Here is a 21,157-nt window from a genome sequence, read left to right as displayed (position 1 = left end):
TTTATTCAAATATTTCCACAACACAGAAACACTATAGGCCTACATAGGCTACTATACATAATAAGCATATTATATATACTTTTTGATTATATAACTTCTGCTTTATTTTTACCAGTGAATGGTAACAGTGAATTACATCACACAAGCCACAAACACCAAGATACCATTAACAAACAAACAAACGCACAGTCAAACACTACAAAACCTTACATCTGCAAACTCCAATGAAGGAGAAGAGATGAGAGGAAAAGAAGAGGAGAGAGGAGGAGAGGTCAACACACACACACACACACGCACACGCACGCACACGGACACACGGACACACGGACACACACACACACACACACACACACACACACACACACACACACACACACACACGTTGTGCAATAATGGGTAGGCCTATGTCTTGTGTGTCTATTGTGTGTTTATGTAGCCTACAGTAGCCTATGCTGCTATAGACACCTTCATTTCCTCCAGGAGCTCTTCTCTACCATGCGCAACAAAATGACAAGAAGCCGACGCTATGTTTAACTAAAAGTAAATAATATCACGGAAATGTCCGCTTCCTTTGTTACTTCCATAGCGTTGCCGTTGGTAGTTTTTTTTTTTTTTTATGTTTTTTTTTCACGTAGCCTACTCGCACGGGCATGCAAGGTCTGCCCTTCTTTCCGATGGCGTGGGCTTTGCAACTTAGTTGCGCCAGGACTTAAAACATTTCAGAAGACAACTGACATCTACGCTCACACTACTTTGACAGTCAATTCTCCTCCTCTGCCCTTGTCGCAATTTCGTTCCAAAATTACTCCTTTTTTTAAAAAAACGTCACTACTATTAGGCCTACTGTTATTATTACTAGTAGGCCTATTCGCCTACACAGAACCTTGCTCTAACCACCGCCACATTCTCATCACCCGCACAAAACGTCAGGGCTGTAGTCAAGTCCACCTTAGTAGAGTCCAAGACAAGTCCAAGACCAGAAAAGTCAAGTCCAAGACAAGTCCGAGTCCAAAGAGGTTCGAGTCCGAGACAAGACCGAGTCCAAAAAGATTAGAGTCCAAGTCAAGTCCGAGTCACATGTCGGTCAGTGTTAAACAAAGAAAAGGATGAGTTTCAATAATGAGAATATTTGAAGGTAACCTATATGCCATGGATGTGAAGACAAACGTTTATGTTGTTGGATTTCAAGCTCTACTCTAGAATTTATGACAGCCAATGTTCCAAACAAAATACAAACAGACCCGGTCGAGTGCTAAAGCCTAATTTGGCAAGATCAGTGTCCGAGTCCAAGACAAGTCCGAGTCCAATTGATAGCGAGTCCAAGACAAGTCCAAGTCCGCAAAAAAACGGTCTTGAGTCCGGACTCGGGCCGAGTCCGGACTCGAGTACTACAGCCCTGCAAAACGTACAAAACAGAAGTAGGCATATAATCTGCGTCTTATTGAAACTTCAGTCAGGTCCTCGCAGCTTAAAAAGGCAGCCTGTTAGAGCAAGGTTCTGTGTCGGTGCATGCTAATAGTAACAGTAGGTTTCCTGTGTGTTAATTTAGAGCCCTGATTACCGGTAATTATTAAAATTACAGCTAAGAGGCTGAGGTGTCCAAGCATTGTCCCATGTGCAACTTTAAGGCTGATGACTGCAAAGTTTCAGCAATCATTAATGACAACTTATGCATTCATCTTTGCTCAATTCCATCAAAAATGTTAACATTTCATAGTTTAAAATGTCGGTCATGAATCTATTATATTTTTCAATAATGAATGTGTTTATTCTTACATATTTTGGGCTTCCAGCTAAATAAAACATGAATACAAGAATTAAAAGAAAGAATATTGTTCTAGAATATTCTTACTCACCAGAAATAAAACCCAATTGAAAATCAATGGGATGGTGAGATAGAATGCCCATATTTCTTAATCCAAAGGTGATTTGAATGTTCCCACTCTGCACACCCATTTTCACACACACTTAGTCATGAACCATAGCACGTTTTGGATCTTTGGTGGTATAGGCAATGCCCAGTGGGCATTCTTACTCACCAGAAATAAAAATCCTACTGAAAATCAAAGGGATGTTAGGTATGATGAGTTGGAATGCCCATATTTTTTAATCCAAAGGTGATTGCAATGTTCCCCCTCTGCACACCCCTCTTCACACGCACTTGATCATGCCCATTTCACCTGGGTCCCTTGCCAGTCGAGCTGGCGATAAATTGAAATTAATTTCATTTAATCGATTCAAGTTTTATTCAGCAATTAATCGCTCACTGATTAATTGTTGAAATCCCTGGGATTTAAATACCCAGAAATAGAAGCTGCCAATCTAAAATTGTATTTCACACTCAACTACAAAATGAAGAGAATTTGGCTTGCGTGGTGTTCCAAAACTTTTGGAGGGGACTGTATCTTCATCCTCTCACCTTGGTTACTAGAAAATGGACAGCCAAGTTGCTCCATCACGTCCACTAGACTTGCATCTTGTGTGGGACTTGATAAATCTTCATCACCTAGACAGAAACGTTTCCATTATCTTAAATCGATTAGAACGAAACTCTGGACCTAAGAAACTGATCTGTTTTCTTTCTATGAATGTATAACTACATGTCCATGAATGTATGAGTACTGTTTTTTTCCAGCATTCCATTTTAAGCTCAAGTTAGTTGAGCAATCAATTGCAGATATTCATCACGTTTAAATCACTTGATGCTGAAAGTATCATGTTGGGTCTGAACACTCACTGACCAGATTAATAATCCAAGGCACTCCAGAGGTGGCGTCTGGGGGCCATTTTCAAACATGGATTTTAAAATGGGAAAATGTATTAAAACAAACATATCAACATGAAATTTGGTATAAAGACTCACAAAAGGGGTCAGCTGTAGAATGCCTGTTAAATCTTGTAGATACAACAATAGTATTTTCTGTCTAGAGGTGGACAGTGTGAAAAGACAGTTTTCTAGTAAACGTAACAAATATTGTTGGGATTGTGAGAAGGGGCTTGGCGGACTTGTCTATGTCAGGAAATTTCCACACACCCGCAAGAAACCTGGAGTTATTTACCAGGGAGAGACCATGTTAAACCCATATTGACAATATGCAAGTAAATTCACAGAGTAAACCTCTAAATACATTCCATATGTAACTTCTCATGATGTGTGTGTAATATGAGGATTAATGATAATCCTTGTGAAGTCCTTATGTTTGCCCGTATTTATGATTAATATATGCTTTGATTTTATATTTCTGGCACCATTTAATCTATTTTGCCACTGAGGAATCCATGTTGGCAGCTATTTTGAAAGATGGCCACAACAGCCCTCAGGGATCAAATTCTAAGTGCCCATCATTCCAAACCTGAGTAGATCTCCTTTTGTGAACCTTCATACCACGTGTAACTTGTGATTTTTCCGCACACCTCATGTGGCAGGTGCATTGGAGATGACCCATGGGCCGCTATGTAAGGAATTAGGGCTGTAGCGGTTACCGGTGTACACGGTTACAGTGCTAAGAAATGTTGACAATTACACTTTGAAATTCAAAAAACGATATTATCTCGGTGGATAACCGCACCGTGCACTATGCCTCATGAGCCTTTCCTGCATCTCAAGTGGTTCATTTTTTTTAGCCCCAAATAGCCTATCATTTTGACAGTACAGTCTAAACAGCTGAAAAAAGTTCATGATCTCTGACAGGTCACATTCTCCACAGAATGAGGAAAAGTGCATGGGAAATGAGACATGTAACAGCATGTCTGATGGTAAATTGCGCTGTTATCACACTAAAATGTTGACAATGACAATCAGGTCCTATCATTTAAAGGTCAAAAGACTGACTGTCTCATGGGTAACCACACCACGCTGTTGCCATGCTAAAATGTTGACAATGACAATCAGGCCCTACACCGTTTAAATTTCAAAAGATTGATTGTGTCAGTGGATAACCGCAGTGCACGCAGTGCCACAAATAGCCTTTTGCCGTCAGCTGGATAACATCATTTGACTTTGTTAAAGTTAGCAACCTAATGGAGACCAACAAACAACTTCTACTCTGATGGCTGTGACGATGAAATTGTAACAATCCTATGACCACTTTGCCAAAGTTTCCACAGTAAACAGAGTGATGCGCGCTGTCCTCAATTCAGCTGAAGCCTATGGAGCAGTAACCTAAAAAGGTGTCTACGACTGTCTATGATTGTCTACTTGAATTACAAACGTGGCTTTGCTTCTGCAAACACACCGAAGACTGTTTGAATGATTGATATTTAGTGTCATATTTAGTTTTAACTCTAGAAATTGAAAAAACGGCTTGTGTTAACTATCATGGACTGCATGTCATGCATGCTTGGACATTGCAGGCTACGTCTCGTAGCTCACAGTGCCATGAGAAAGTTTGGGCGCCCTTTTGGTAAATCATTACGTAAGGGTTAACGTTCGGCGAGAAGGTCGCTACCGTGGAATAGCAGCACGACAGAGAGAATCTTTAGACCCCGACGCGGAGCGGAGGGGTCTTGTTCTCTCTGAAGTGCTGCTATTCCACAAAGCGACCGACTCGCCGAAAGTTAACCCGCTTATTATATGGATATACTTAAATGATTCACACATGGCGGGGACATTTCTTTAGGCCTATTTAATGTTAAGATTGTTGCTGCGCAAAACAAAACAGTGCCGTTGTGGAACACCGCTAGGCAACAGCTAGGTAGCCAGGACAACAGGTGTTGTCTATCACAGCAGCTGATTAGAGTGACAAAAGACCGGACCCCCTGCGGAGTGATATGAAACATTCGCTTTAGCCACTGACTTGTATACAAGCCAGTGGCTTTAGCAGTGAACGTCTTGTTGCCATTGACAGCGGTAGCCAGGACAAGGGGTGCTGTCTATCACAGCAGCTGATTAGAGTCTTGTTGAAAAGTCGCTTTAGCAGTGAAAAGTCTTGTTGCCATTGACAGCGGTCTGTTATAGACCAACCCGTCCGTTATCGAAAAATAACAGACGTCCGAACGTTGGGGAGCCCCGTTGAAATGAATGGAGCATTCGACAGATGACGTCACAACCATATAATAAATTGGGTTATTTCTCATTGAGCTTTTAAAGTAGCAGCTTCATGTTAACATATGTTGAACTGTAGGGAAAGAGAAACATTTCAGCAGTGGAAGAATTTGCATAGGTGTTGCAGAAACAATGTTATGAGGATTTAAGCAAAAATATGCGTGTGCATAAATATGGGCACCCCAAAGAAGGTATACCATTTATATGAAGTAGAGCTCACCTTCACAGCACAAACTGGTTTTAATGACTTTGGAATCCCTTCAGTCACTAAGACAGCAGTGATTGGTCATTAAAATGTTCTTTACCATACATAATAGCAGACTAGGCTTGTCCTAAATTCTATCTTGGAGAGTGGCAATATAGTGGTCTCTGAACAACTCTTTGCAGACTTCAAACAAAGATAATGCATTACTATGAATAATGAGAAAGGTAAACAAAGTAATCTGAAAGTCTTGGACAATGTTTCTCCACACCCAGAAATGGAAAACCATTTGAGTGGAAAGCATGGAAAACCACAGGAATGATACTCGTGAAAGGAAAATGTAGCTTGCTGAAAAATATTTTAAAAGGCATGGGTAAAGGATGGTAAGAATGGTAACAGGCACACTACAGAACACCTCCATAGAACTACAAGACCATAGCTGCTTATAGTGCAGACTTAGACATGGGTCTTTCCGCATATACTTTTTACAAGGCAAAATCTCAATGGATGGGTGATGCATAAAAAGGCTTTCCTGTGTATCCATCAGAAATAAGTTGCTAAACTTATGCAGAAAGCTTATCTGGACAAGCTAAAAGCATTTTGGGTAACCAAACCATACTGTAGTCAGATGAGACTGAGCTAGAGTTATTTGACCTTAACAATGGGATGTGGACATGGCAAAAAATGCACACATAAATTATGTGACATCTGGCCTTAAGTATACCCTGCTATAGGTCTGCATGGCTCGCATACACACTGTAAAACGTATTACAGTTGGGCCTCACTAATTCCTTTCAAATAGCGGACTTTTCAAAATAATGTTCAAGTGTCAGTCACAAAATGAAGGCTGAGCTGAGTTTGGGCTTCCCAGCAGGACAGTGATTGCACTGCTCTGATCAAAATTCAACAATGAGTGAATGCAAAAGAACAAGTACAATGTCTTGAAATGGTCATACCAATCTTGAGGTATCACCATTATTGAAAAAGAATGGATTTATTTGAACCAGGATGTCTAAAGAAGACAGATTAGAGAGGTTCTAGATAGAATAATTGGCCACTATTCAGTAGCACCAGGCAGTTGGAACTTGTCTTCTTGTATAGCAAGTATCCACAGGTCATTAGATCAGCAAAGGTGAGCTCTACGTCATATTAATGGTATACCTTCTTTGGGGTGCCCATATTTATGCACACGCCTATTTTTGTTTAAATCCACATAAAATTGGTTCTGTAACACCCATGAAAATTCTTCCACTGCTGAAATGTTTCTCTTTCCCTACAGTTTAACATATGTTAAAACAAAGTTGTTACTTTAAAAGCTTAACGAGAAATAAACCGATGTAATGATTTTCCAAAAGGGCGCCCAAACTTTCTCATGGCACTGTACACGTGAAAGCAGGCTATCTAAAATAAAGAAACAAACAATTATTCTTCACAGTGAAAATACATCGAAGAGGGTCAGAAGTTTTGAACTTAAGTTGTGAACCTCAGTCTTTGAGGAGCAGCTGCAGCGGCACGGACCAGACAACCAGCCTAATAAATCTAGTTTTAAAACTAAGATAAATACAAATATATCGCTTTGAGTCTGAAAAGACATCAAAGATGGTTTGATTTTTTTAAATATATTTGGCGTTTTTAGATTGTAAACATCAGCTGACCACTTGGATTCGGCATCTTAAATTGCTGTCAATAGAGCCAGCAGCCACAGGACTACATGTAGCTCAGGGTTACCAGATTGGGGTTCTTCCACATTGTCTGTTTTTGGATTTAACAAAGTATTGGTCTGGGTTTTGTGTACAATTGTCAAATACATTTTCAAAATTGGTTCAAATTTCTCAGGATTTAGTGCCTCCTGGCATTGTCGAGCATTTTTTTGCCTGGAAATCATCAGTCACATCTGGCAACCCTGATGGAACTGCAGATTATAGTGAAAAGAAATGATCTAAAATAAACAAGTTTTGATCTTTAGTGCATATTGGTATACTGAAAAATCATCGGCCATGGGATCGAAAGGCAATACTGTGATAATACCGCTATAAGAAATAATGGCAGATGAGGTGTTCCGATATCACAGGAAATAATGGACGAGGCAGAAGCGTCAAACAGCCCGATGGCATTTCCCTTGATATTGGAAGGATCAGGAAGTGCGCTCAACACCTTGTCTTCTTATACTTTACACTGGGTGGTTAACTTCGTCAATGAATGAACTCAAATCTCAAAAGAAAGTGAATAAAGAAGCACTCATCAGATTTCTTTTTTCATTTTTAATCGCCACACATCACAGACGTTTCGGGCTTACACCCTTCTTCAGTGTGAAATGGCGATTTCACACTGAAGAAGGGTGAAAGCCCGAAATGTCTGTGATGTGAGGCGATTAAAAATGAAAAAAAGAAATCTGATGAGTGCTCCTTGATATTGGAAGACATCGAAGGCCGTTATTCCGCTCATCACCCGGTTGCCAGCATTTAAATAATATTTTATTAATTTGTTGATCTGAGGCTTTGTGAGTAAGTAGATTATCCACTGCGCTTCATTCTTTGTTGATGAAAAGTAGTAAGTGTTACTCATAGCAATGTTGCAAGAAATTCTCTTAGCTAGATTTGATTCCTTTTGGGGATATTCATGATAATTTGTTTGGTCATCAGGCATTTTGATTGCGATCGCGTTTGTTCATAATCAATTTAAAGTTGGTACATTTCGGCAAGCCTCATAGATGATCTTGTTGCAGGAGATTGGATTGTCAATGTCAAAGATGGAGTTAAAGAGAGAAGTAGAAATGAGAGACAGAAACAAGAGAGAATAGCAAGAAGACAAAAGAAGAAGACATAGAAAGATTGTAGAGGCATAAGGTCCACATAGGTTGGGTCCAGGATAAGTGATAGATACTTGTAGTTACATTGAATTTGGGCGCTCAGATGTGGCCCCTGGTGGCAACAGGGGTGAGGAAAAACTCCCCTTTTCACTTGATTCATGATTTATAGGGGGAAAAGCTCAATGAGGTCTGAGAAGAAAAAAAAAACATATAGCCAGGAAGAAACCTCAGGCAGAGACCAGCGCCACCTAGGGGAGCCCCCTGCCAGGGCTAGTTGTGAACAGATTAAGGACGCTGCGGCGACTGGGACACTGTGACGCCTTGGCAGCTAGGGTGGTGGCCGTTATCCTGCTTATCTCCCGTTTGAAACTATCTTCCATGTTAAAAAATACATATAGGTCAGTGTCTTTAAGTAGGCTAAGGGATAGCTGCCACCGAGGTATGCTAATCAAACGTGTCTGTCGCAAGTGTCCCATACACGTGTATGGTCTTTGTTTGGTATTCTGAGGGTATATCATCCGCATTGTTTGTTCGCAATGTCAACATTCCAAACAAAGATTCTATGCACAACCAAGTTAGACGCTTGCATTTAAGTTTGAAATGCGTGACTTCATAACTGTCCTGTTCTCTAGGAATAATGGACACCTGCTCAGACAATCAGAACACGTTCCGTCTGCTCATCAGGTGATAAAAAACTTCAAAACTCCCGCACACTGACTATTTCGCTTTTACTACAAGTTTCGGTTTTAGACCTTTATCAGGAAAATTGACCAGGTAAAGGTTAACAATGACCAAAACATCGTGAGTGAATAAAAGCGAAAAGGTTTCATTTTTTTCTGAGCCTTAATATCTTATTGCATATCAATGTTATTTTTAAATCAATTTTCCCATTACGAAATCCATGATTGGAACCAGACCTTCAGCGCCAGATATTCTAAATCTGATCAGACCATTATACCAAAATTCAACACTTTAATTGCAAAGTGATAATTTTTTACCGATCCACTAAGTCAAAGATAAAATGTTTAAAAACAATCTAGAGGTAGTGTTGCTCCCCTTTTCTTTCTTTCTTTTTTTTCTTTTTTTACTTATTCATTGAAAATCAAATGAATAATCATAGACTGACCAACCTTACATCTTTGTTTATCGAAACCTCACATGCAGCACATACAAGGCACAGTTCTTGTCTTTGTCCAAGACAAGATCATTGCAAATATCTCATCATATTGTTCCAAATTATTATACTTTCACTTCTGAATATGGTTGTTTTAATATTCAAGTAGTTGTAGAAGTTTGTGAAAATATCAAAAGTTGGGGATAAATTCCAATGGGTGATATAGGAGGAATGCCGCAAGTGGCAGTCTTTACTCACCCATAGTATCAGTGGTCTGACTGGCCGCTACACGCAAGAGAGGGAGACTGGAGTCGGACCGCTGTGAAGACGTAGAGGGAGAGGAGAGGGCTGTGCCATTCACCTTGGACTCCGTCTGTGGCTAGGACAAAGGCCAGTGTTCAAGTGAGACACCAAGTAACTGACAAGTGATTGGTCGGGAGGATGTTAACTGACATCCTCCCGGGTGTGATTTCTGACACCACTTAGCCTTCGGCTTCTTGTCTATGGCTGAACCACACCCGTGAGGATGTCAGTTAACATTCTCCCTCCCTCCCACACACACACTCACACCCCTGAGAGGGTCTGGTCAGGGTAATTTTGATTATTCTTGGTCAATGAAGCGGATTCACAGCTAACCGCTCACCATGGATGGCTGAAGAAAAAAAAATGTCTCATGATTCATATTCTGGAGAAAAGACTGTCCCCCCAAATAATGATAAATTCTGCCAGCCCTGGTGCAATAAACCATACAGTGCCGCCAGTTAGTATTGGCACCCTTGAAGCTTAAGCACATTATGGGATATATCTCCAGACAACAAATAATAAGGTCAACCATGATTTTTCTATAGATAGCTTGTGGTTGATACTAAATGTAAAACATATCAACAGCAATGAATACTAAACTACGAGAGGGAAAAAATTGAAGAAGGTAAAGCTCCTGAAATCATTGGTATTGGCACCCTTTACTGGATACCATTGTGGAAACCTAATTTGACTCAAAAATGGTAGATAATAAATGGGAATCACCTTTCACAAATTGCTTTTGCCCATAGGACATGAATTAGGCAAGGATTTTTTTTTATATATTTGTGTTTTAAATAGCCACCTGTTACATCTTGTGCGTCTTTGACAAATGTGAAGACAGGGGCTGCCAGAGGACAACAGAAATACAATTATTTGCAAAAACAAGACCGCCAAATAGTAAAAGGTCATCTCAAAAGACCCTAGTATATCATTTCCAACACTGTGTTGTGTTATTCAGAAATCTGCCTAACAGGGAGCTGTAAAGAAAATCCTTGGATGTGGGGTTAAGGGAGAAGAAATTATGATAGAAGTCTGTAGAAGTCGGTGCAAATAATGTCAAAACACGGAGTCTAACATCTACAGACCTGAAGGTCAACTTTGAACTGTTTTGGGAAGTTTTTTTCAATAAGCATCACAAGTTAAACACTACAGAAAGTATTGTTTTTTGGTTGGAGGCAAAGGCAGACCACATTGCTTCATGAAAGTCATAAAAGGGAACACCTGAAGTCTGTATAAGACAATACAGGGACAGCACAGCCCTTTTATGAATGTTCTAAGGTCTGATGAAGCAATAGAACAGCTTTTCAGTGATGCATACAAACAGCATGTTTACATATTCTGCAAGAAAGTCTTTGAGGAAAAGGACACCCTACCAAAAATCAAGCATGGTGTCAGATCTATAATATTATATCACCCCATTGATGCATTGGGTATTGGAGGCTTTGACCATATCACAGGTATCATGACAGGCATCACACGTATCATCATTTACAGGAAAATGTGTAACCATGTGCAAGAACACTTGGTTTGAGGTGAAGATCATGTTCAATCCAGCAAGACAAAAACCCAAAGCAAACATCCAAATGCACAATTCAAAATGCCACTAGAGAAGTGCAAGAAGCTCGACGACGAATACCAAAACCTTTGGAGGCTGCTTTTGTTGTCAAATGGTGTGAGACCAATCCGTTAAGGAGGGGTGCCAATATTCATGGACATGCCCTTTTTCATGTTTTTGCTTGAAATTACAAAATGCATTTGGAAAAAAATACTTTGCTATTCTTAATATCTTTGGACCTTCAATTAAAAGATCTTGTTGGTAAAAGTTGTTCATATTTCCATTTATTTCTGGATATATTGCACATTTTGTAAATAAAATTAGGGGGTGCCGATACTAACTGGCGGCGCTGTATATCTTCTTGTACAGTAAGATACTTCAAACCCCGCCTACCCAATGTAAAGGAGTGTCCTCAAGTTTGGTCTCCTAAGGGGATGTTTTCCCCTCCTTATTCTTCTCTTTCTGTAGCGTTTGATGACTGCTTGCATGCAGTGTTGCCGGATTGGGCGGTTTCCCGCCCAATTGGGCTGCTTAGGATGGCCGTGTGCGGGAAAAATGGATTTTGGAGGAAAAAAACGTCCAATTTTTGGCCATAGAAATCAATACAATTGGGCGGGATTTAGTGCTTCCAGGCAGGTTTTGAGATTTTTTTGGGCTGGAGAGCATCATCTGGCAACCCTGCTTGCATTAGATGTGCACCACAACCATCTACATCACTAAGGGAACTCCATCTATTCTCAAGCGTAAGCCTCCCAAGAAACTGGGGGATCAGGCCCCCTAGGGGGTGGCAAAAATATTCCAAAAATCTGAAAACGTTTGGGAACCACTGCTCTGCTGCTGCTGCTCTGCTCTGATGTTTGCGTAAGCCTTTTGAGCACAAATGTAGTTTGTTCACCTGCTCCAAGAGCTGCCTGAGGCGATGTAACTGTGACTCCAGCTGCTTGTTGTGGTCCTCCAGAATTTGCATACGAGCCTCAAGGCGACCTACAAATACAATACAAATACAAAGCCTTTTAGACATTATACAGTATTGTGACAGCTTTGGGGAAGAAGCTGTGTAACGCCGCATTATGTAATAACGGTGCAATATGTAATAATGTAACAAATTATTACATAATGCGGTGACAATTGCCGCATTGTGTAATAATTTACGCATTTCGTAATAAATTTCTTGAACGCATTTCGTAATAACTTTTTTCTCATCTTGTAATAAATTATTACAAAATGCGAAATTTATTACGGAATGCGGCCGCAACTTTTTTTTTTGATGGAAATGTAATAACATGGTGCATTATGTAATAATTTATATGGATATGTTTTTTCTGCACTTGAATTCAGTAGGCACAGCACACACATACTCAGTGACACGGTAGTCACTGCCCTCTCTCTCTGTCATTCTTCTCAGTTCTCAAACTGCTCGAGAGTCGGGAATGATGCGGTTAAAACTGTTAAGAAATCATTTCACAACTTGTTGCGTGCAACGAGTCCAGTGAATGTCTCGCACTTTCTGCTACATTACACCAATTTACAGCGACATTAAACAGGCCAGGTCTAAACACTTCACGAGGTGGTGAAAACTTGACTTGCACTTGCGTGGGTCTGTGGCGCGCGAGAGAGAGAGAGAGAGAGAGAGAGAGAGAGAGAGAGAGAGAGAGAGAGAGAGTGTGTGTGTGTGTGTGTGTGTGTGTGTGTGTGTGTGTGTGTGTGTGTGTGTGTACGCACGGAGACAAACCTGGCCCATATTGATCTTAAGCCCCATCTTGGCTCTTTGGAAATATTCTTACCATTACAAAGGCTATTTTAATATTTTCCCCCAAACGACATGAATCAAATCCCAGGAAAAGACCAACCATTATAAGTGACTCGTGGGGAGCTGTCCATGCTGGTGGTGCTTAATTTTTCCCGATATTTGCCCGTGGAGTAGTGAGTCTTTCATGTCTGCCTACATGACCTTGCGCGCCAGGGTCTGACCATGGTGCTTTTTGCCCGTGGAGTAAGGAGACTGTCTTCTTGCAAAGCAAGAAGTCATAGCACCCGAGAAAAATGCCACTCTTGTTAAAAATTACATAGGTATGCTTAGGCCTATGTCATATTTTCAATTCAGTAGGCCTATTAGGCTGCAATCAAATTCAATAGCCTATGCTCATCCACATGCACGCGAAAAACAATAACCCAAGCGGCGGGACTAATTCGATTATATTCCTTCCAAAAATGTCCGAACGTCACAAAAATCAGTTATTTGCATTGTCCGTAATTATACCAAACAAAAAGGTATCAATAGAAGAAATCAAGTCTTCAGTTTCGATAATCCACGTTACAAATCCTCAACAACAGCAAGCCATTCCTTCTCTGCTATGAGGCAGGCAACGGAACAAGTGCAGACAGTAGGCTATATGACCACGTTGATGCTGCACGGCTTGAAAGGATTCTGTCTAAATTAAATATCTTGGATAGCCTATATAGACCTAGGCCTAACTAGATGTGTTGCAATACAGATTCATTTTCTATAGCCAGAAGTGTTCCGTTGGACTGACGAAACCGAACACGATCAAGTTTGCAACTTCTTTCCCTCATGCGCTGTCCATCAGCACCACCTGTCATTAAACGTCCGATTAGCTTTCATTACGTGCTGAGGGAAAAACTCTCGCCATTAGGCCTATGTGCTGTTGCACTGTTGTGAGGGATATCACCAAATAATTTAGAAAAAAGTCAGAACATTATTTTGGCAATGAAAGGCACACAGGTGGCTGGAAGCTCAAGCAGTCTTCAGTCTGATCATTTAAGTTTGTTTGGTGCTCTTGGATATCGGGGATCAGTTCATGTAGAGAGAAGAGTTCATCCAGGCACTCCAAAATAAGGTGTCCAAACGGGAAGTTACATTAAAAAGCCTTTATGTAGACTACGTGGCCCAATCTTAAATTATGTAGGCTTCCAAACGCACCAATTTGTCCCACGAATCCAGCCAAAGCTCATGGTTTCAATTAACACAGTCCGACTTTTATTTGCACAGTTAGGAGTAGGCCTAGGACTACTTTTGTTTTTCCTCAGGTCACTCACGGATCCCTTATTTTCCTCCTCCCTTCCTCGCGAACTTGAGACTTTTTTCCTCGCCCTTGCATCCCTTGGGGGTAGGCAAAACAACCGTGGAAAGTTGAAAGGAGACAAAATGTCACTATCCACTCCACGTTAGGTTTGAGACTCGTCGCCAAATGTGTTGTCATCAACAAAATAGACAAGGCAAGCGTGTGCATTTTAGGGAACTTACTTTGCCATTGATCAGATCGACTTACAGTTAGGGCCAGAAATATATGGACAGCAACACAATTATCATCCTTTTCCACCGTATACCCCACCACAATGGATTTGAAATAAAACAGACAAGCTGTGCATTTACTGTAGACTCTCAGCGTTAATGTGAAGGTGTTGAAATCCATATCGCATAAACAGGAATGAAATAGCAACGTTTTTTGTGTGTGTTGCCCACTTTTCAAGGGATCAAAAGTAATTGGACAGTAGGCTTCTCAGCTATTTTCCAGTCAGATGTGTATTATTCCCATACTACACCATCACCAAGATGTCAATACAAGGTCTTAGAGTTCATTTGAAGTGTTCCATTTGCATTTCCATATATTTTTACGGAATATCCATGAGATCCAAAGTCCATCTGTCACCATCAGTGATGCAAGCCATCATAAGGTGGAAAAAAATCAAAACAAACCCATTTGAGAGATGGGGAAACATTGAATATGATTAATTCAAGAGTTCAGAATTTTGGGAAAAAGAAATACCAGAGCAACACCAAATTACCTGGCAGACATGGAAGACAAATGCTGTGGATGACAGGCAATATTCTGTATCTGGTGAACAAAAACCCATCTCCCAACAGTTGGCCAGATGTAGAACAGTGTCCAGGTGAACGGTGGATACATGTCCAAGGCAACAATCAAGAAAAAGATCAAGAACATTGAGGAACACTTCACCATAGGAAATACAGAGGGTTCACTAAAAGATGTAAATTATTGATTGCATCAGAAATAGCAATACCAGATTTGGCTTTGCCAAACAACGTCTTAAAAAGACTGTATAGGTCTCGAGTTACATCCTATGGACAGAGGAGACAAAAAGCATCTTGTACAAGGGTAATGGGAAGAAATTAGTACAGAGAAGGGAAGGAACTGCTCGTGATTCAAAGCATACCACCCAATCAGTGAATCATAGTGGTGGTAGTGTCATGCTGTGGCCATGCATATCTGTCAATACGATTATCCCCTTGTATTTATTGATGATGAGGACTACCGACAAAAGCCAAAGGATGAATTCTGAGGATTTTCAGGGTATATTATTATGTCATATTAAACCTAATGGTTCTGTACTCATTGGACAATGCTTCACAGTGCAGATGGACAATGACCCAAAGCTTCATCTGAAAGCCACTAGCCATTTCTACCTCAAAAAAGTGGAATATTATTCAATGGCCCAGTCAATCACCTCACCTGAGTACGGTTGAGCAAGCATTTCACTTGCTGGAGGCAAAACTGAAGGGAAAACACCCTAAGAATAAGCAGGAACTGAAGACTGTTGCAATAGAGAGCTCACCATAGCATCACCAGGGATAAAACCCAGTGTCTATTGATGTTTATGGATTGCAAATTACAGGCTGTAACTGATTGGAAAGTATTTGCAACCAAATAATTAAAAATTGAAAGTTTGATGTATAAATACTAGACTGTCCAATTACTTTTGGTCCCTTAAAAATGGGGTAGCACTGATAGAAAATGTCATAATTCCTTCACAGTTCACTCGATTTGGACGCAAACACCCCCATATTAAAGCTGAAAGTCTGCTGTTAATGTACATCTCGTTTGTTTCATTTCAAATCCATTGGGATGGTGTACAGCACCAAAAACATGAAAATTGTGCAGGTGTCCAAATATTTATGGCCCTAACTGTATATCATAGATTTTTGACATTAAGGAAAATAGCCTACCGAGGTCGTGGTGGTTAAGCAGGTGAAGTGAGTCGTGGTAGAGTCGGACATGGGCATGAGACTACACGGCTATGCGTAAATCTCAGACATCTATGATGAGATAATAAAAGTAGAGATCTTCAGTAGAGATCAGACTGACTGTAAAATCGGTCTCTTGTTTAGATAATCCAACTGTGTTCATGCAAATTTTGTTTGTTCAGTAGGCCTATCATTTTGATCTTGATCACATTTCATCAGGGTCAGTGAGTGATTCCTTTCTTCGAGGAAAAAAACGAGCGACCTGTTGTCTTCTTCTTCTGTCTCTCTCCGTTTTATAGTGTCTGCTTCATTTATTAGGCTACAACTTGTAGGCTATCTATTCCATCACCAGCATAAGTCAATCACATCAGTGCATCAGCTCAGCGGCTGATTGCGTAGGCTATCACCAGCCGGTCAGTCATGAAGCAGCAGGTTCAAGGCATCGCGCGTTTGACAGAACTGGACTGCACCATTTCACAAGAGGGGGGAGGACAATATAACGATATGATGAATAACTCGAGAAAAAGTTATAGAACTCGATAAACCTAATCTAATTGGTTCATTATACAGGACTCAATATTGAATATTATCAGAAAAGTCTAAAAAGAGCAATATTATTAAAATGATGTCATCAGCAACCTCTCTGGGCCTACTGTCAGTGGTTGGGCCCTTAGAAAGTGCGCCTAGCGGCGCCCCTGGGAGGAGACAGAGGCGGAGGAGGAGAAGGCAGCGGAGAAGGGGGCAGAGGACAAGGAGGCAGTGGAGGGGGCAGAGGAGGAGGGGGCAGAGCACGGGCATCAGCTTCCAGGGTCAGAGGAGTTGTGTCACAACAGCCAGTGTGTGGCACCAACTCTTCTAATACACCAGATACACCAAAAAAGCTACCACCATTCACACCCCTAAGACCACCAGGCCTACAACTGCCAGCAACACTTCTAAGTGCAATGAGCTACGCCAGGTTGTTTTTTTTACAGTGGAGGTGATGACACAGATTGCACAGCATACCAATGCATATGGTTGGAGTGCTGTGCTGCATAAGCCAACATATGCCAACAAGCATGGCGAGTGGGTAGATACGACAGCAGAGGAGCTCTACAAGCTGGCAGGACGTTTATTGTATTTGGGGTTAGTAGACGTCATTCCTACCAGTCGTTACTGGAGCAAAAATGTATGACACACGACCAATACAAGGCCTTGATGGCTATGCATTGGCATTGACCCCACTGCCAATGCTGAAAGTGACTCAGAGAAGCGGTCCAAAATCTCAATCTTCATGGCCCACATCAAAGACGTTCAACAACAGCAACCTGCTGAAATGGCTGATAAAGTCTAAGTATCAGTCCAAGGGCGTAGGTTTTCTTTGAGCTATGGTAGGGACAACTTCAACACCCCCCCCCCCCCCCCAATTCATAGATTGTGTGTTTTTTTTTTTTTTTTTTAAATCTGCACATGGACCACTGTTTCCACCTGAAACTACCTGGCCGTCTAATGACCCATCACTCTGTTGCACCCAATAGCGACATGGGTTGCCATATCCCCAAATAAACCGTGGATCTCTCATATCATAAAGAAAACAGCCAGTTCAAAATGTTTTTTAAATTAATACTACCACTTTGTAGTATATTGAAATGTTAAACTAATCAATGTAGATTTTCGATACATTAAAAATATGGCAAAAATTGGTAGGGACAATTTTATATCCCTTAAAATATTGGTAGGGACATGTCACAACCGCCTCCCCCTAAACGTACGCCCATGCATCGGTCTGGAATTTGACTGTTTATGCCAAACAAACCAGTGAAGTGAAGTGCTAAGATATCACATCTAGTAGCCTAGATAACTTTGTACATTGAACATCAAAGTATGAAGGACATAGTGGAAATGGTAATGAACTATAGGCTAATTGGTATCCATACGAGGATAAGGTCATGCGAGAATGCTTCGGATGCGCTGGCTTCACCATGTGATGGCATGCGATTCCTTACTTTTAGCCACACAGACGCAGATTTGTTACCAGACCAACGTTGTAACAACTGAGCGGTCACTCGCAGCCTAATCTATGGCGTTGTGTTGTGTTGTGAAGAGTACACAAAAAGCTGTGTAGTTCGATCGTGAATCTGATATGAATGTTGATAACGGTGTCGAGCATCTGGATATCTACAGGTGACGTGAAGCATGAAGTTGAACTTTTTCCTACTCAGTCTGCCCAGATCAATATTCAGCGCGGAACACACTCACTTTCTGACAGATTCTGACAGCATTCGACGAGCAGCAGATCCGCGCTCGGTCTGATCAGCTGGGGGTGCAACGCTGATTGTAAGCAGACATCCGCGTCCAGTTTGATAGCTTAAACTGCTATAAGATAGATGTTTCATATCTAAAGAACATGTTTTAAATGTTCTAAATGATGTTCTAAAGCTACAAGGATTGGAAATTTCGGCCAACATTCAACTGCGTCTCCACACAAATTTGCCGCCTTGTTTTACCTGCGCTGCATGGATTTGCTCTGCGCGGAGAATGTGAGAGCAGTGCGCAATTGCGCAGTCGCGCAGCTTAGAGGGAACATTGGTCCTAAGATGTTGGATTTCACGTGAAATGACCCTTTAGACAGCGGGAGTTGTAAATGGAGGTTATGGGAGGCAGGGGGCAGCCAATATGACCTTTATGCTGACGGAGCAGCTTGGCTTCAGCGATGAGCTCGGCATCACGGGGGCTCTGTGGCGACACTGGCATCATTTCGGGCGGCGAGGGCAGTGGGCCGAGGCCTTGGCGGTCGTGAGCTTTCTTCAGTCGATCATACTCAGCTTGTAGATTCCTGGGAAAGAGAAAAAGGAAAGTGATAGAAAGAATAAGCGCTACATTATTTTAAAAATGCAAGTATGCTTAAGAATGAGGTACCAGTGCTGACTGCTTGTGTGAACTTAGTCTTAAAGGTGCACTGTGTAATGTTTTTAGCACTTTGGTCATACTAGTAAATATTAGTTTAATACTTGGTAAATATTCAGGAAAATATCAAATTTGGCAATAGGCAGCAGTTTCAACGAGAAGCATAGTTGCAATACCTATTCTGGCCATTATCCTACACAGTGCACCTTTAAAATAATGCAGATGTTGCGTTCACCTGTTCTCTTGCTCCAAATCATTCAAAACTCTCTCTAGCTCTCCCTTCTCCTCTGTTTCCATGGAAATGAGTATCTGTGCGGGGCTGCGAGGCTGAGAGGGGGACGAGCCTGTGTTGAGGCTCTGGCAGTAGTGCTGGATCAAGAGGTGCTCATCATCCCTGACACACAGACACAGACATAACAGAACAGACAGACATAACAGAACAATGATCACTGAATTGCATTCTCCCAGAAAATGCAAAAATGGTCTTGATTTTTATTGTAAGCATCATTGGGGGAAAAACAGTCATCGTCAGTGGACAGAATTGTCAGTTGGTTCTATTGGGTCTATGGCAGTTGATGATATGCAGGCAGGCATTGGCGTGCAGACATTTTAGGTGTAGGGTCTAGGTCTAGGCAGGTGCTTGAGGGGCAACGGGGCGCATGTGGATTTTCCGGATGCCTTACTAGGCTATAGAGTAGGGATGGGAATCTTCATAATCAAAGCGATACAATACACATCTCGATACACATGGCAACGATGCGATACATTCGGGATTCATGAAATTACCAGTGGTAAGATACAATACGATTCACCCACATACGATATGGTGCGATACAATTATAACACCATGCGATGAAGAACGATTCGATACGATTCGATACAGAACAGATTCAAATATTAAATTGATATTAAAGGCTTTGCCCATTACTTTTGAAATGCTGGAAAAGGCTGGAAAGCAGGGATAACTCATTTTTGCTGGGGTACACTGTTTTGAATAGATATATATATAAAAAAATATCCAGTTTCTCTTGACACCATACAAAATATAATATTTTTTTAACAAAAATGGGAAAACTACAGAGCTTCTGCTCACATTGAAATAACTTATTGTAAGGCCTAAGCTTTAGAATTATTTTGTCATTGGATATGCAAAATAAAGAGAGAGAGAGAGAGAGAGAGAGAGAGAGAGAGAGAGAGAGAGAGAGAGGCAGGCAACACGCTCCTAAGCATTGTTGTCAACTTAGCGATTTCATTTCTTTTTAGATGCGTCCCAGCATCTCTATAAGAGGGTCTGTCCGTCCGTCCGTCCATCTGAAACGCATTCCTTCAATTGTTCCTTCCAGTGTCCACAAGGCGGAGGCAGAGAGGCATTTTGGCCTGGAGCGAATGCGTCCCAAAACGTATATGATATGTTACCAAACTGGCAAAGCTAAGCTGATTGCATTGTGAGACAACTGAGGGGGGCATTACATTTCCGGCATTGTTTTGCGTTTGGACAGTGGGAGGCAACTCCGTTCCTTCTATACAGCACAGCAACACCACTGTGAGTGTCACTTAATGTTCATGGTCTTGTGATAGGCCTACACTTCGGCTGAGGATGTCAAACGTGAAGGGGACTTTATCATGTTGTGTATGTGCTCAGCTATTTTGGTTCATCAGAAATTCGCGGAAATGAACGACTTAGAAGTCGGCAGGCAGTATTAGACACAGATGTTTGTGCTCAGATAGAGGGGCGTTTGCATTGCATAACGCTCCACGACATGGAACCGTAATTAGTTGACAGGCGACCAGCAGCGCATACAGCTCTTCCTCTAAACGTGGACCTGTAACCTTTGGTTAGCTTTTTTTCTTTCATAACATTCATTTTCCTCCACTTTTCTCCAGTCCACAAACTCAAGCTTTTCCAGTCCACAAACAGTAGTTCCCAACCTTTTTCTTAAGGGACCCATGTTTTGACTATTGTACGCTTTGGTGACCCAACCGCGCGAGCACCCGCATAAGTCACAAGATGCCCTCTGTTTCCTGCGAAAACTAATTTTAGTTAGGCCTATTATATTCCTCAATTCGTCTTTGGTCAAATATAGAATAAATGTTTAATGTAGCACTTACAATTTGTTGCTTCAATGCATTTATTAGTTAAATGCTTTGTCTTTTATTCAACATGGGCTATATATATTTAAAATGAAACCCCTTAAAATCAAGAGGGCTCCGCGACCCCCTGTGGATCTTTGGCGACCCA

General features: G+C 41.3%; 1 protein-coding gene across 4 annotated transcripts in view; it reads right to left on the bottom strand.

Annotated features, from left to right (window-relative positions):
* Positions 1 to 21,157, bottom strand: part of dmd (dystrophin) — a 233,406-nt gene that overhangs the window by 8,675 nt on the left and 203,574 nt on the right. For 3 of the 4 annotated variants that reach the window (XM_063216797.1, XM_063216800.1, XM_063216799.1), the window contains 5 exons: positions 19,154 to 19,312; positions 18,693 to 18,847; positions 11,923 to 12,011; positions 9,428 to 9,548; positions 2,420 to 2,506 (listed from right to left, as the gene is read on the bottom strand). In XM_063216797.1, coding sequence (XP_063072867.1) covers positions 2,420 to 2,506; positions 9,428 to 9,548; positions 11,923 to 12,011; positions 18,693 to 18,847; positions 19,154 to 19,312 — 611 coding nt within the window. The remainder of the gene's footprint in view (positions 1 to 2,419; positions 2,507 to 9,427; positions 9,549 to 11,922; positions 12,012 to 18,692; positions 18,848 to 19,153; positions 19,313 to 21,157) is intronic. The other variant, XM_063216798.1, reaches the window with a different exon arrangement.

The sequence above is a fragment of the Engraulis encrasicolus genome, chromosome 15 (assembly GCF_034702125.1).
Source record: "Engraulis encrasicolus isolate BLACKSEA-1 chromosome 15, IST_EnEncr_1.0, whole genome shotgun sequence".
Lineage (NCBI taxonomy): Eukaryota > Metazoa > Chordata > Actinopteri > Clupeiformes > Engraulidae > Engraulis > Engraulis encrasicolus.
The sequence above is the reverse complement of the archived record's forward strand: the minus strand, read 5'-3'. Positions and strand labels throughout refer to the sequence as shown.